The 15,269-nt window shown below is 40.0% G+C and overlaps 3 protein-coding genes across 4 annotated transcripts; 2 read left to right on the top strand and 1 right to left on the bottom strand.

The window, feature by feature from the left end:
• Positions 1-1,376: 1,376 nt before the first annotated feature.
• Positions 1,377-4,058, top strand: cish (cytokine inducible SH2-containing protein). Of its 2 annotated transcripts, XM_051414556.1 has the most exons (4): positions 1,377-1,740; positions 2,100-2,163; positions 2,762-2,925; positions 3,056-4,058. In XM_051414556.1, the coding sequence occupies exons 2-4, from the start codon at positions 2,144-2,146 to the stop codon at positions 3,547-3,549; spliced, it is 678 nt and encodes a 225-aa protein (XP_051270516.1). In that variant the 5' UTR covers positions 1,377-1,740; positions 2,100-2,143; the 3' UTR covers positions 3,550-4,058. The 2 variants fall into 2 exon arrangements, with proteins under 2 accessions (XP_051270516.1, XP_051270515.1); XM_051414555.1 differs by lacking the exon at positions 1,377-1,740 and having other exon boundaries at positions 1,747-2,163.
• A 449-nt stretch (positions 4,059-4,507) lies between these two features.
• hemk1 (HemK methyltransferase family member 1) lies at positions 4,508-9,716 on the bottom strand. Its single transcript, XM_051414550.1, has 11 exons — positions 9,462-9,716; positions 7,980-8,153; positions 7,772-7,863; positions 7,586-7,679; positions 7,341-7,478; positions 6,490-6,554; positions 6,295-6,344; positions 6,096-6,201; positions 5,432-5,527; positions 5,050-5,160; positions 4,508-4,822 (listed from the first exon to the last, which is right to left on the bottom strand). Exons 1-11 carry the CDS (start codon positions 9,507-9,509, stop codon positions 4,759-4,761), a joined length of 1,038 nt encoding a protein of 345 aa, XP_051270510.1. The 5' UTR covers positions 9,510-9,716; the 3' UTR covers positions 4,508-4,758.
• A 395-nt stretch (positions 9,717-10,111) lies between these two features.
• On the top strand, positions 10,112-14,998 carry nprl2 (NPR2 like, GATOR1 complex subunit). The gene is made up of 11 exons (XM_051414545.1): positions 10,112-10,511; positions 11,234-11,325; positions 11,436-11,604; positions 11,704-11,812; positions 12,663-12,799; positions 13,060-13,157; positions 13,488-13,524; positions 14,082-14,175; positions 14,258-14,375; positions 14,466-14,608; positions 14,705-14,998. Exons 1-11 carry the CDS (start codon positions 10,434-10,436, stop codon positions 14,770-14,772), a joined length of 1,143 nt encoding a protein of 380 aa, XP_051270505.1. The 5' UTR covers positions 10,112-10,433; the 3' UTR covers positions 14,773-14,998.
• The last annotated feature ends 271 nt before the right edge of the window (positions 14,999-15,269 follow it).

Raw genomic sequence — 15,269 nt, 5'->3', positions numbered from 1 at the left:
CGTGCACCTTTAGCATGTGAGTTCAATCAACTTTACAACATAAATCACTCAAAAATATATTTTTTAAATAGACCTGAATGGGAACATAGAGTTAGGAAAGGCTCGTACAGTATGTACCTTTTTAATCTACCAGATTCTTGGTAATTTCCGTGCCTACCTCGTACAATGCTCTCCAGCTGCTTCACTAAATCATATTATGCACACCAGGATTGGAATAAATTTACAAGACAACCTTCATTCGGAAAACGCTGCCATTGCATCAGGTGCTCAAAACATCACGCACACACACACAAAGAAAATGCTTTATGAGGAATCTGGCTTCTTTAAAAGTGTAAAGTTATGATTTCTTCCACGTCTTTTCCTCTTTTTATGTGCTTCTGTGTGATTATTATAAACACTTTTAGGTTTAGAGAAAGACACAATGTTATCTCAACCTTTCTAATTACAGGAATTATAAAATAAAACCAACTGAATTTCCACTAAAATAATTGTGGTGTTCTTTTTTTTTTCTTCCTAAATGGGAAAACATGACATATTTGTTCAACCACACATCCAGCAGGGATAGATAGAGTCCACAAGACTTCTTAGAAACTAAGCTCATTTCAGGATTTCTTGGAAAAGGTTGAAATTCAGCTATTTGGGATCAGCAAGCTCTTGTGGATGGATATGATTATGATACAGCATACTTTCATATGTTACTCTGATTCAGGGCTGCCATGTGTGAGTGAGTGTGAGTGAGAGATGGCTCAGGGTATTGTTGGAATACATATTTTGATCCCCCCTCCTGAACAAGATGTTCCTCAGATTTATAACAGTTTGATGACAATCCAACAGCAGTATTATCCTCAACAGTCTTTATTCAGCAGCTTCTTCTAGAAATTTTAGGTAAAAGATGTTGAGCTCATGTGAAAACTGGGATATTCCGAGATAAACTCTCTAGAAAAGAAACGTCAGGAGAAATAAACGAGCAGAAATTAAAAAAAGTGTCTCAACCTTTGACAAAACTATTGAGAACACATGGTTTAACAAATCAACCGTAATCCGATATAAAAGACAGGGTTGGACAGTGGAACAAACACATAGTGAGCAAAATTACATTTTCTCTGGCCCATTTTCTTTTTAGTTTATTGTCACAATAAAAAAATAAAAACAAAAAACACTTGCTTTTGATCGTAATTACTCCGACAAACCTCCGAGAAAACCTCTCGCCGTGTTTTTCCACCAGGATCGATCGAGGGGAATCTATATTACTGGAAACAGGCCTGTGTGCATTCCTATTATCTTTAATGTTGAGGCGGTGAATTCCCAGAATGAAGGCTCTGTCAGGGCCGCCCGGCGGGGCGGAGTCAAACCCTGCAATCATTCCTGGAAAGCGGATAGGGAGAAGCAGCCGCGCGATTCCTGGGAGCGAGCGAGCGCCGGTTTCAGCGAAGCCAGGAGCCACCGGCCGAACACGGGAGGGGGAGCGACGAGGCTCAAAACACACAGATAAATGTAGAGAGAGAGAGAGGAGGAAGAGGCGTTTGACGGGGAAATAAAAAGAAGAAATATTACGGCTATCCCGAGAAATTAGGAGCGTTTTTTTGTTTTTTTTTAACCTGCCGGGAGACGTCGCCGCTGTGGCCGCGGAGGACGTCGGTTCGCCGCGGAGCCAAACAACCGGCGGCGGTTGGTTCGGCCGGTGTGACGTCAGAGCCGCCGGTGCTGTGAGGAGTTCTCAGAATAGACTTCTAGGAAACGGTAAATTTTAAAAGCCAAGCCTTTTTACACTCTGTCCTTCACACATTTGGATCCCATTCTGGTTTTGACAACACACTCCAAAAGACCGCGGCTGCTACGGAGAGAGAAAGAGAGATAGAGAGAGAGGGTTTTTAATGTTTTAATTTATTTTATATTTAACGGGGGTTTTTGTTTCATTTTTACATCCAGTGTTTTTCTTTCATGAACTACAGGACCAGACCCTATTTGGGTACGCGGAGCTCTTCGTCGCTTTTCTGTCTTTCTTTCTTTTTTTAAAATAAGGCTCATTCGTGTCAGACCGATGTATAAAAAGGGTTTTTTTCTCGTCTTTCTTCGTTGTCTCGTTTTATAAAAAAAAGAATATAACCGACCGGATTGTCGCCCAGAGGATTCAAGAAATAGCATGATTCTTTGTGTACCAGGGTGAGTGGACTTTTTCCTTCTTTGTGCTTTTTCTCTTGTGCTGTCTCTGTTATAGAACATATTGTATTTGTGTAAGTACAGTGCAGCCTTTATCAGTGTTTTATCCAAAGTCTTTAAATAAGAGGGTTGATTGTACAGGTGCTCTAACTCAAGTCTATCAATACTAAAATGCTTGTTATACTAATTATAAAAACAAAAAAATTGTCTTTATTTGAAACTTCTTAAAGCTAATAGTAATAATTATACAGTACTTTTTAAAAACTTTTATTAAACCAGTAAAATCTGAGATTAAAATGTTATTTTTTGTCCTGGTCACCATCAGCAACAGACAAAGAACAAAACACAATACATCACAAAATCAGAATTAATTTTAAAAATGTATGTGTAATAAAATCATAAATAATGTTCACATTTGTGGTTTCTCAGTTTGAAGTGTATCAACCTCTTATTCTTTCTCTTATTATAACTTAGTAATAAACACCACAAATAAGATATAATGTGGATTCCTGCATTAATATAAAGGAGTAAAGCCAGTTGTGTTTTATTAAATGTGTTTTTTTTCATGCCATTAAATCCATATTTTCCATCTTGTGTCCAGTCCTAGAGCTCCTCTGCCCGCTCCTCCGTCCACCGAACCCCCACGGGGCATGCGGGCAGGAACAGTACCTCCTACCCCTTGCCTCCAGAGCACCCCTCCGTTATGGGACCCCACAAAGGACCTGCGGGCGATTGCCAGCAACTTCTGCTATCTAGAAAATTCAGGTACGGTAGGAAACATGTGTTCTCGTTAAGAATCCTGGAAAGCCACAAACTGTTCCAGGCTCTGTTTAACAGATTTCATTTTCATGTTGTAAGATAATCTGTGTGTGTTTGTGTGTGTGTGTGTGTGTAGGATGGTACTGGGGAGCTGTGACTGCGGCTCAAGCCCACGCTGCACTTCAAGAGGTATCTGAAGGAGCTTTTTTGGTACGAGACAGCAGCCACCCTCTGTACATGCTGACCCTCTCGGTCAGGACTGCACGCGGCCCCACCAGTATACGGATCCAGTACAGCGGCGCCCAGTTTTTGCTGGACTCCAGCTCTCCAGCCCGGCCCAGCCTGTCGTCTTTCCCCAACGTGCCCAGCCTGGTGCAGCACTACATGGGACCAGAGAGGAAAGCGGAGGAAGGGGGGAAGGTGGAGAGGGAGGCTCCTGCAAAACAGCAGACAATTCAGGACACATCTGTTGTATTAAAACTGAAGCGGGCTGTGTACAAGCCCCAGGGCCTCCCCTCCTTACAGCACCTCACACGCCTCGTCATTAACAGACACTCTGACTGCCCTGACCAGCTACCACTCCCGAGGCCTCTGCTGCGTTACATACGGGACTACCCCTTCAAGGTCTGAGGGAGAGGAGAGAGGAGAGAGGAGGAGGAGGAGGAGGAAGGGTGTCCTTAAAATCCATCATTCTGGCTGAATCTCAGCTGACTTAAAGGAAAAACAAACAAACTGTCAAACAGGTCCTTTGTGCCTGTGAATGACATCGCTGCTCCAGCAGTTGGAGGCCAGTCACAGAAAAATACTGGACACAGGGTAATTTTTTTTGCTGATGAAATATGTACAGTTCATACTGACGTGCCTGGTTTCAGACTCAGTGGGTGGTGAAGTACCCCGAGAGGAAGGTGCCTCGTGAGCAAACTTCAGTACTGTAATCTACACTTATTTTATGATGAATGTGGAAATTGCCCACAGCCATTTTAACCCTCATCAGTTCTGGATGTACATACAGTTCCTAAGAAGTACACCGATTCCATTGAGACATCTTTCACGCCATTGTATTTTTCTCAGTAAGACGTTTTTTTCTACCTTTTACATGTGTACATTTTTTTTATTAAAATGAGCAATTGGGAGTCTAACTTGCTGTCCTTTCTTTGCTTTTTCCTTACATGTTATATTGCCTATAATGCCAGTATTACTCACAGGGTAACAAGAAATACTGTTATAATCATCATTATTATTATTAAGCGCCACATGATGGCCGCTCTTGTGACACTTGTTACGAAATATTTTCGCCTTCAATCACCTTTGAAACACAAAGACTTTGTGGCCTTTGAGCTTTAAGAGTGTGAGACAAGCAGATTGTGTGAGGAAGTAAAAGGCCACATTGTGTGTGTGTGTGTGTGTGTGTGTGTGTGTGTGTGTGTGTGTGTGTTTTTGCTCAACAATGCACACAGCCTGCATCTGAGTCAGCGAGTGGACAAGCGAAGGGGAGGACCGTTCATCAGTGGATTCACAGAACTACTGAATGCTTCCTGGGAGGAGGGTGAGATTCTGAGAGGGAGGGTTCCAAGAAAAGCCTCGGTAATTACCTTCAGCTTTGAGCCTGCTTTTGTGCCATCTCGCACACATTTCTTTATTGCGGGAGCAGGATGTGATCACAAATGATACCAGATTAATAGTGCAAACGGTGACATGACAATGATTTGAGCTTCTGCACATTGTGAATTGTGAGTGATCAAATCAAGTGCGAGCGCGTGCTTTGGTGGCTCAGTGGGGGTAGGGGAGCTGAGGCTGTGGCGACCTGGGCTAAAGCCAGCGTAATAGGATCTCAGTTTCTCAATCCAGATTCAGCTTGCGGTCCTTGTTTGACTTCTCTTTCTGAAAGATGCAGAATCTCGGCCTAAGAAAAAAAAAAAACATAAACAAAATGTGTAACAGACTCTAAATTTAGTACTTTAGTTGCAACGTGAGAGAGTCAATTAAGAGTGTTTTGAGCTTCATTTGGTAATTAAGTTAAGATGTTTTTAGCCGTTTGCTTTAAATCAAACAGACAGTGACAGGCATAAGAGATCAACATGAATACAGATTTAATGTTGCCCTGGTGACATAAAGGCTCTCTGCACAGACCTGCCGGTGATGTCGTGCCGTGTCTCCACATAATGCATCTCTTCCACATTCGCCTCCACCCACCGTCGAATGAGCGGGGGGTGTCTGGGGTCCACCTCCAAGTAAACACGACTGTTATTTACCAGGAAAAAGAACAAAAAAAATGCATTCAAATTTAATTATGAGAAGGATTATCAGAGGTAACCTTGAGATGAGCGTAGTGACACATGTCTGGAACTGTATTCACTGGAAGTCTTTTAAAAAAGCTTAACTCATTAAAGAGGCAACACGATACGTGTGTTTTTCAGAACATGCTGTTCCTGCGACAAGCCAACGATGCCGTTAGGAATTAAACCCAGGTGGGTTTGTGTGTGTGTGTGTGTGTAACAGTGGGGTTCCTTACCCCTGATTGGACAGAATCTGTGGAGCCAGACTCAAAATCTGTTTGATCACTTTTAGGCCATCTTTACCTCCATCTAAAGCAGCGTGGTCTTCAAACCTGTATACATACATACATACACACATACAGTACACAGATATAATTTTCTGTCACATATTAAAAAAAACAAACAAACGCATTTCTGAGGATGCCTAGTGCACTGATGCAAATTAATTTTATACATTTTCAAAGGTTTGACTTATAACAAATATCATATTTAGTATTCACAATTTTATTTATTGTAAGAAATCTTAAATAAATGTATGACTTTATTTTACACCCTATGTTTACCATTTATAAGCTGTATGTTACCTAAGCTGCATTATACTATACTTATTACATAAGTTAATTAAATTATTTTATATATATTATAAACATTAAAATTATAAACATTAACTCCATATTTAGTCAAAACTTAACACTGTTATGGCCAGAATCTGACTTGTTGACAGCCAATTATGGACACTTCATAGGAAGAGTTGTACTAATAAGTTGTTAAAATAAACCCTTTTAAACTTTATTCTAGCTCAATATAATGTGTTTTAAGTGACTTTACTGCTTATAAACGGTAACTGTGGGGAGGTTAAATAAAAAACATGTTGAGAGAAGCTGAACGTGTTTCAGTCACCTGAGGATTTCTGGTTCCATTGACGTCATATCCTCTGAGAACAGGTACGGAGGGTTGCTGACCAGAGCTGAAACGGGGCTACAGAGGCCCAACACAGTTTCTCCATCTGACAAAAAAACAACAAATTTAAACTTTTTTTTTTTTTATATCAGCAGTGTGTTTACGTGTTACTTAACTGCGATGCACTGCTTTCTCTTACCTTTCATTATATCTATGTGATGAACTTGTAATCTGTCCTGAAGCCCCAGGCTGCAGAGAAAGATTCATCATCAGACTTTATGCATTACTCTATACACCCCAATTAAAGACACATTCTTTGTAAGTCTTTAACCACAATAAAAGCAAATCAATAACGACATTTACAACTTGTAACCACGTGTTATGATGATATTACCTTTGCGCGTTCTCTCTTGTTAAATCCACCGCATCCTGGCTTCGATCCAAGGCAACGGCTTTAAGCTAGTGAAAAATAAACAAATAAAAGCAATTAAAAGACTGCAGTTAACTGTCTGAACATGACGACCTCTGGAAACGATTCTATTTGTCAGTATTCCTGCGTTTGTCTGCATGAGGAAGTTATTAAGTGATTAATCATTTAGTCTTTAAAATGTCAAAATTGACTCATGGCCATCACATGTTACCAAAGCCAACAGTGATGTCTGAAAATGAGTCTGACCGGCAGCCTAAAAACCCAATGTATCAATCAATAAATGTATTGAACCTGTAAGGATAAGGAAGACCAGCTAGTGTTTGGTATTTTACCTGATTATCACAACCTATTGATCAATGAACCAACCATTTCAGCACCAACATATTTACTTAAAAATAAAAACAAGAGTAAGAGTCCACAGCCAAGTTAAATCTGACCGAGTCATTGGTGGTGTTGTATTGTGGGTAATGTAGTTGTGTTGTGATTAGCAGGTGACATATTTACCATGTTTGACATCTTAGTTTATCGAGTTAGCATGCTAACATCTGCTAATTGTATCTAAACACACTAAAAAGTTACAGCTGAGGCTGATGGGAATGTCATTAGTTTTGCAAGTATTTGGCGCTAGACGCAATATCAGAGGAAGTTATTTTCCAAAACTTCGGAGCCAATCCATCTGTCAGATGTTGCTTATATCACTGGAGGAAAACTCCACCAATGTCAGCAGGCTTTATCTTCTGGGGACCATAAACGCCAAAACTCACCATCAAAGTGGCTAAAGATCTATTACCACCTACAATAAACAAAAGCCTCACCTTAGGAAGACTCTTCAGCAGACTCAGAGAAATAGCACCAGAGCCACATCCCACTTCAAAGCATGTGTGCTGGGCGTCTGCACCCACTCCAGCCCCGGGGTCCATCTCTAGATCAGAGAGCACGAGTTCCACCAACTCCTGCATCATCACACAAGAGAAAACACTGCTGTGGTTATGTGTGAATGATCATTAGGATCTCACTGTACACTGTATGTATGTGTGGCCTGTTTTTCTCCTCGTCTGACCTCGGTTTCAGGTCTTGGTATGAACACAGGAGGTCTCATCTTCAGGGTCAGATCTCTGAAGTCCCACTCCTCAATCACGTACTGCACTGGCATCCTAGTCCAAACACACATGTACATATTTAGTTCAGTATTGTCAGTAAAATAAAACATATTTATATGTAGATGGTATAAGTAGAGACTTCATACCTGGACAGGCGTTTAGTGCAGAGCTTCCACATCTGCTCCGTCTTTTCTCGGCTGAGAAACTCTGTTAACTTCTCCTGCTCGAGGCTTTCAATCTGGATAAAGAAAATGCACGTAAGTACAGGAAAGGGGATGCTATTAAATGTGTGGCAGGTATTCAGATATTAATGTCAGGCAATTTAAGAGTAAGCTCCGCAAATTTACAGCTCACAGTTTTAGCCCCAAGCAGATGAGCGAGGATGTAGTGGCTGGAGTGGTCGGGCTCCGTCACGCCTCGCTCCAGAAAGTGCTTCTTCCATAAGTCCACTGCCTGGAGTGCTGTGATCCTTCCTGCAGGTAAAGCTGGAGCGCTGCATCTACGTACAGCATGGAGGCCCCAGATCCCCTGAAACCACATGATTCAGTTACTAAATTACCACAAATCTACAACTACTGTGCGTTCCAACTACGGTTTAACAAGCACGGCTGATTTCCCTTTGAAACCCCATCGCTGACTAAGTGAAAAACTCAATTTCAGATCAAAACCACAGACACACCACTGATTGACGCACACTCAAGATACACATTTTATCTTCAGTTCACCAGATTTTAATCACTTCCTCGGCACAACGGAGGATCAAGTCATCTATACACTGAGCTGTGTGATATAATCAGATATACCTACACAATACTGAGAGGTGTTTCTATCTGTACTGGAAAGGACATTTCTGTCAATTACAGGAAAACAAAGATGTTTTTTTTTGTTTGTTTGTGGCTCAGAACCTCTTAAATGTTTCCTGCTTCTTTTGAAATTTAGTCAAATACTCACTGGTTCCATGAACTTAAATACGTCTGCAGTCGTATTTACATATACACATGGAGGCTTCACTCCCTCAATAGTAAAGGGGGTTAATGAATATCTTCCATACATAAATAAAGTAGCTCCTCTTTCAGTTGTTGGCCCACTGTGGTCACTTTAATGTTCAAATCAGGTTTAGATTTACCATTGCAGTTACATTTATTTCTCTCTCAGACGCAGTTGTGGATTCAGGCTTCTGCTGGGTGTGTCTGACATTAAATTTTATCTGTTGTTTAGGAACAATTGACTGCCTGTGTTTCAATTCCTAGAAAGTGGTTGTTGTTGCAGACATATCTATGGACAAAGGGGATTTCTTAAAATGTCAAATGCTCTAATGAGACAATTACATAGAATTCAAAGTTCAACATGTACATAGAATTGTTATCATGTGTTAATGGTTAAATTCAGTGCATTCAAAGTTATATCTGCAGGGCTCATTGATAAACTCTGGTCTATTATGGCCAGTCAATAGTCTCCTTTAATGTACAGGATTACAGACTGCAGTAACATCAGTAGAGTCGCTTCTTTTCTAATTGTTGTTCATATGTTTATAACTATTTTTCTACCAAACATAACGACTATTGTTATCGGTTCTGTTGCTGTATCAATGTCAAACTCCAAGTATTCTGGGGGTTTAGTGGCTTTACTTTAAAGTAAATTTCATATATGTTGAAATAAAGTACAAACAACTCCAAAAAGACTCTTGATTGATGTCTGATGAGCTGATGAAACAACACACGTGGGTTGAAGTACCGACGTCAGCTCAGGTCCTTCTTCATTAGACCTGATCTCAGTGAGCATCCCATCTACTGTACCCTGAAAACAACAACAGAAGAAGACTGAGCAGGTCGTTACCTTTGGTCCAGAGCGTCTGTAGGCTGCACTGAGAGGTCTTCTCCACATGATTATATGATTGTGAACAGACTCTACATCACTACATGCAGTCAGTAACGTCAGCCTGCAGCTCTCCTTTACCTGTATTACATTTATATCACGTTACATTGGTATTACGTTACATTTGTATTACATTTTGTAGTCTGGTGACACGCTGTTGTCACTGTTCATACTATTTCCTGCACATGGCGCAGAAAACGTTTCCAAATGCGGCGCACGCAGCGCAGCACTGACGCTGCTGAACGGTGTTGCCTTTAAGTACCGTCGGATATGTGAGAGTTTTAAACGTGGAGCGCCTGAAAAACAGCAGCGAATTTGTGATTGGCGCTAAACACCGGGACGTTTTTAATTATTGTTAACGTTGAAACCGCCGAGATAATGTGAATGCAGAGAACAGCTGATAATAATATCGATGTATACAACTGTAAGCTAACTTCAAACTATCTGAGACACTTTTTCAACAGAACCAAGCAACTGCAAATGCACAAAAGATGTAGAAATAAACACTTTACAACATAAATTGAGTTATTATTATTTTTCATTTGTTAAATAAATACTTTGTAGGTTGGTATTTACGATGTCCGTTACTGACAACAGTAAGTTACGAGGAGCCCGTGAACTCATCAGCGGTGTTGTTGTTCGCCGGTGTCTGCTGCGCTCACGACTATTGGAGAGTTGTTGGATAGTTTTCTGTTCGGTTGACAGCATTTGTGTTCAAACTACAGTGATAACATATTTGTTCGGACGTTGTCCTTCCGTTAGACCTCTAAAACTTACTCTCTCACAGCTCACTGGCTTCTCTGTGGCGTTAAAAGGGGAAGCTAACAGCTAGCTTCAGCGGCTACATGACAGCCACAAACAGGATAGTGAAACATTTTGATTAAAGTTTGCTTTAATTAGGTTAATTTCTTTGAGGTGACGTTAAGGGCTGTGATGGGCATGAGCAGTCGGATAGAGTGTATATTTTTCAGTGAGTTTCACCCCACACTGGGTCCAAAGATAACATATCAGGTGAGTGTGCAGATATAATATTTAATTTTGGGTTTTAGCATTATAGTTCAACATTTATAATTAAGGTAGTTGTAATAAAATAACCACAGTTGTCTTATTAATTACTGTAGTCACTACCAACATGGCCTAATTGTCCTATTATGATACTAAAGTTATAGGAATCATATAATTTGATATCAAAAACAAGAAGTACATGGAAATTGAAGTCATATATATATATATATATATAAGACTTTTAAAAAATACTACCATACATTTTGATAGATAATTACAGGGTTTCTTCCACGTGTAGGGTGTGAGATTATGGGAATTATGTTAATCTATGTTAATCTAAAGTATATTACAGCAATCATCAGTCCCCATTCTTAAAGTATTTTCTGTGAAGGTTGACCTTTAACCTGTAAATGAAGTTGAGGTCTGCATGTAAAAGATGTTGGATCATATTTAGTATTTGAAATTATTTGTGGGTTATTATTTAAGAGTTTAAAGTAAATGTGACGGAGGTTTCCCCGGGACAGTCTCTGCATCCTTGTGACTATGTATTCAGGATTATATTGTAATTAAAATGTAAATAATTGATCCTATTAATGATAAACAGGTATTTTAATCCCTCTACATATTCTGGTGGTATTGACCTTGGAAGTGAAAAGAACATAATCTTCTTAGAGTATCTTATAGGATGTATCTTATCATACATTGTCCCCTATGTCCTCTCCTGACAGGTCCCAGAGGAATACATTTCCCGGGAGCTCTTTGACACAGTTCAGGTTTATATCATCACCAAGCCGGAGCTGCAAAACAAATTAATAACAGTGTATGTAAACACTCCTCTTCTGTCTCTTTCCCATAATGTTTACAATCAAATGGTACGTTGCTCTTCGTCAGTATCAAACTGTTATCTGTGCTCTTCATATCTTGTTTTAGCACTGCCATGGGGAAAAAGTTAATCGGGTGTCCCGTGTGCATCGAGCATAAAAAGTACAGCCGAAACGCCCTCCTGTTTAACCTTGGCCTCGTTTGTGATGCTCAGACCAACACGTGTGCCCTTGAGCCGATTGTTAAGAAGCTCTCCGGGTACCTCACAACTCTGGAGGTAAGTGAACACTTTCACACTTTCACACTTTCACACTTTTCACATCTCACTCAGTTTTCAGTAATAATCTTACTATCTTTTTGCCTTGTTGTGTTGCAGCTGGAGAGTGGCTTTATTTCCAATGAGGAGAGCAAGCAGAAACTTTTACCCATTATGTCGACGCTGTTGGAAGAACTTAATGCCACAGGAGCCTGCACCTTACCCATAGGTATTCATTTTATATATTACTGTCTAATTTTATCTGTGGCAAACAGCCATCTGTGTCTTTTACATACATCCTCAAGGTGGTGGTGAAATGCAAATAAGTGTGTGCACAACAGGAAACAGCTGATAGAGCGAGTGACTGTAAAAGTGTGTTTAATAGTAGGGTTAATAGATCCTATTCAGCTGCTCTTTTTGCTAGTTTTGAAGATGTTGTTGCAGCAGTACCAGCTGCACTGACAAAATTGAAAGTAGTGATAGTGTTATTATAAACAAATGAGGTCCCATAACACAGTAACACCACTGTGCAAGCAGTTATGTAAAGTGTGTCCTGTAAAAATAGAGGTTACACATTTGGATTGGTACGAGAGATCCTCTACAAACACTATTGAGGCTTTTCTGGAGTTTAGAGATGAGCTGATTATAGTTTACATCTTAAGTTTGGTAAAAACAGCATTCAAACTCAAATTCTTTATTTTATTGAAAAATGAACATTCAAAATGCTGTAATCTTTTCCTGGATAATGATATACCTGAACATGTTTAAAACGCTCAAAGTGTGGTGTCTAACAAACTAATTAGACCCTTTTCTAAAACTCATTAGAAGGAAGAAAAGTCCTTGCTTTAAAAATCTAATAATCACATTGATCCCTCAGAAGGGCAAACATAATTATTAACCAGCACTTCTACTTAATCCGGGGTCTTCAACTCAAATTACCTTGGGGCCACTCCTGCTAGTGTCATCTCATAGCAGTTCAATATTCAGCACTTACTGTGTTCACGATATGGCCCCTTGAAAACCTTATTTAACTTTAAATCAAGTCTCTTTTTCTGTTCTCGGTCTGTTTTTTTTATTAGATGCATCCAACACCATACACCTAAAGCTGATCCAGCTGAGAAAGGACCCCCAGATTGTCCAAGAATATGATGTGCCAGTCTTCACCCAGTGCAAAGACCACTTTATCAAATCTCAGTGGGATCTCACCACCCAACAGGTAAAACCATGTGACTGATATCAAGGGACACTGTGATATAACATGTTCCCCATTTCTAAGAACCACTGGAAGAAAGATTAGTGATTAAAGGCAGGTTATCAGCTGTAGTTTATGGACGCATGGGAGGCCTTAGTGTAGGAGATAGTGTTGTACAATAATGTGTTATTGCTATAATAATGAGCAGTAGAAGATTATATATACACAGCAGTGTGTATAGAGCTTTAGTACAAGCCAGTAATGTTACACTGTGTTTACTGCAGATCTTGCCCTATATCGACGGATTCAGACACATCCAAAAAATCTCTGCTGAAGCGGATGTAGAGCTGAATCTTGTTCGCATTGCTGTGCAGAATCTGCTGTGAGTACATTTCGCCTAATAAAAGGGTAACGCACGCCAGCGGTGGCTTGTCCAAACACCCTCATCCATTATTTTTTATCTACAGTAAGCCTGCAAACTGGCACAGTCTTCAGATAAGGTCAGGATAAGCCACTATCTTATTTCTCACTGCTGCTGCTGCTGCTGCTGCTGCTCTTCAGGAAAGCAGCAGTTTTTATCACATTGGCTGTTTTCAAATGATCGGATGCATCGTGACTCAGCTGGTGTGTGTTGCACTTCAGTGTTGTAAGACTTTTAATTTCCCAAAGAAACCAAAGAAGAGATCCTCAAAATCCTCCTTTTCCTTCACAGGTATTATGGTGTTGTGACTTTGGTGTCAATATTCCAGGTACAAAACTAACCTCACACAGCGAAAACAGATTGGACTTATTCCACTGCAATAGGCCCTTTTCACAGCAGCCATTTTGACAAGAAATAGTTGTGTAAACACAGGTGAATTAAACTAATGAAGGTTATGTTCCATTCAGGTCAAACAGAGTGAGAAAACCAGTGTTTACCCTACTATTTCATGTCAAAATGGCTGCTGTGAAAAAGGTGCATTGTGCATCTATGGTGTAGTCGTCCTATTTCTGATGGAATATGTAATTTCGAGAGCAAAGTCAAAATATTCCGGAAGAAAAGTCGTTATTGGTGAAACCTTTAAGTTCAACTCATCCACATCGTTCATTCGACACCTCAAAACTGAGACCGATATCACCTGTTAACTAAAGAGATTAAAGAGTATTAGAATTATGAAACATTATCACCCCTTTTCTTCTAATATTATGACTTTTTTCTCTTACATTTTCTTCTTTAATCCAAAAATATTACCACTTTTCTCTCTGTTGTAGCTATTTGAGGGTCTGTTTACTTTGGTGATTGTCTTGTGCCTTTTACCTCCTCCAGTACAGTAATGTGTATTGCACAACCCCCAAAGTCCAGAGCCTCATGGATGATAAGTCCATACAGGAAGAGTGCCTCAGCTACGTCACCAAGCAGGGTAAATAAGGGTCCTGATTATTGAACACAAGCGTTATTTGTTTCTGTTTATTTTGTGATTGCATTGTTGTGTTGTCTGTCAGGTCAGAAGCGTGCCAGTCTGAGAGACGTGTTCCAGCTCTACTGTGGTTTGAGCCCGGGAACCACCGTCCGAGACCTTTGTTCTCGCTACTCGCAGCAGCTTCAAAGGGTTGATGAGAGGTCGGCATCAGTCACTTAATACCGTACGGCTCTTTTACAGTCAGGCTGGAGTCACAGTTATTAACATCTGCTCCATGTGTTCCCCTTCAGGAGGCTGATCCAGTTCGGACTGATGAGGTCTCTCATTCGACGGCTGCAGAAATACCCGGTGAAGGTGATCCGCGACGAGAGGAGCAGGCCGCCTCGACTCTACACCGGTTGTCATAGTTACGATGAGATCTGCTGCAAAACAGGCAGGTTTTTTTTTAGAGCTCCCTCTGTTAGTTTAGTTCGAACTGATAACTAATGGTAGAAAACAAGTATGTTTACAATGTCGTAAACTTTTACAGGAATCAGTTACCAGGAGCTCGACGAACGTTTGGAAAATGATCCCAACATCGTGGTGTGCTGGAAGTGATGTGACATTAACTGCCAGACCGAGAGATACAGAGACGCCTCAACCAAAGATGCCTTCAGTGAGACGAATAACAAAAGTGAAGTAGTATTTTGTAATTTTCATGTTAGTGTAACTAACTCTTCATCAGGAATTGGTATATACTTTTGTTTAGGTCGAGTGTGGAAGGTGGTATTTATTAATATTGTACAAAAAGAAATCTGTGATTAATAAAGGAGATTAAACCACAGTGTGACAGTTTGTCTTAAATTGTATAAAATTATGCCAAAAAAACAAAACAAAACACATTTTACACCCATTAAAAAAAAGGAAGATTGACGCACTAACAACATTAGATCTCACCGGGCTGTGAAAAAACTTTTAAATAAATGTTTTATTTTAGTACTGATTTTACTTGTAATGTCTTCAAATCAGACGAAAATGTACTTTTTTACCCAACACGTATTTGACAGCTATAATAACTGGTCTAGTGATTTAATAATCAGGTAGATTAAGTAGTG

Source organism: Dicentrarchus labrax, unplaced genomic scaffold, assembly GCF_905237075.1.
Source record: "Dicentrarchus labrax unplaced genomic scaffold, dlabrax2021, whole genome shotgun sequence".
NCBI lineage: Eukaryota > Metazoa > Chordata > Actinopteri > Moronidae > Dicentrarchus > Dicentrarchus labrax.
This window is presented reverse-complemented; position numbering and strand designations above follow the sequence as displayed.

Bases quoted from the DNA above. Each gene is read 5' to 3' on its own strand.
- cish (XM_051414556.1), top strand. From the start codon at position 2,144: ATGATTCTTTGTGTACCAGG. The intron at 2,164-2,761 runs GTGAGTGGACTT...TCTTGTGTCCAG, and splicing joins ATGATTCTTTGTGTACCAGG to TCCTAGAGCTCCTCTGCCCG. The intron at 2,926-3,055 runs GTACGGTAGGAA...GTGTGTGTGTAG, and splicing joins CTGCTATCTAGAAAATTCAG to GATGGTACTGGGGAGCTGTG.
- hemk1 (XM_051414550.1), bottom strand. From the start codon at position 9,509: ATGTGGAGAAGACCTCTCAGTGCAGCCTACAGACGCTCTGGACCAAAG. The intron at 7,864-7,979 runs GTGAGCTGTAAA...TTCTTTATCCAG, and splicing joins ATCTGCTTGGGGCTAAAACT to ATTGAAAGCCTCGAGCAGGA. The intron at 5,528-6,095 runs GTGACTGAAACA...GTATGTATACAG, and splicing joins ATGGAACCAGAAATCCTCAG to GTTTGAAGACCACGCTGCTT.
- nprl2 (XM_051414545.1), top strand. From the start codon at position 10,434: ATGGGCATGAGCAGTCGGATAGAGTGTATATTTTTCAGTGAGTTTCAC. The intron at 11,605-11,703 runs GTAAGTGAACAC...GTTGTGTTGCAG, and splicing joins GGTACCTCACAACTCTGGAG to CTGGAGAGTGGCTTTATTTC. The intron at 14,376-14,465 runs GTCGGCATCAGT...GTTCCCCTTCAG, and splicing joins CTTCAAAGGGTTGATGAGAG to GAGGCTGATCCAGTTCGGAC.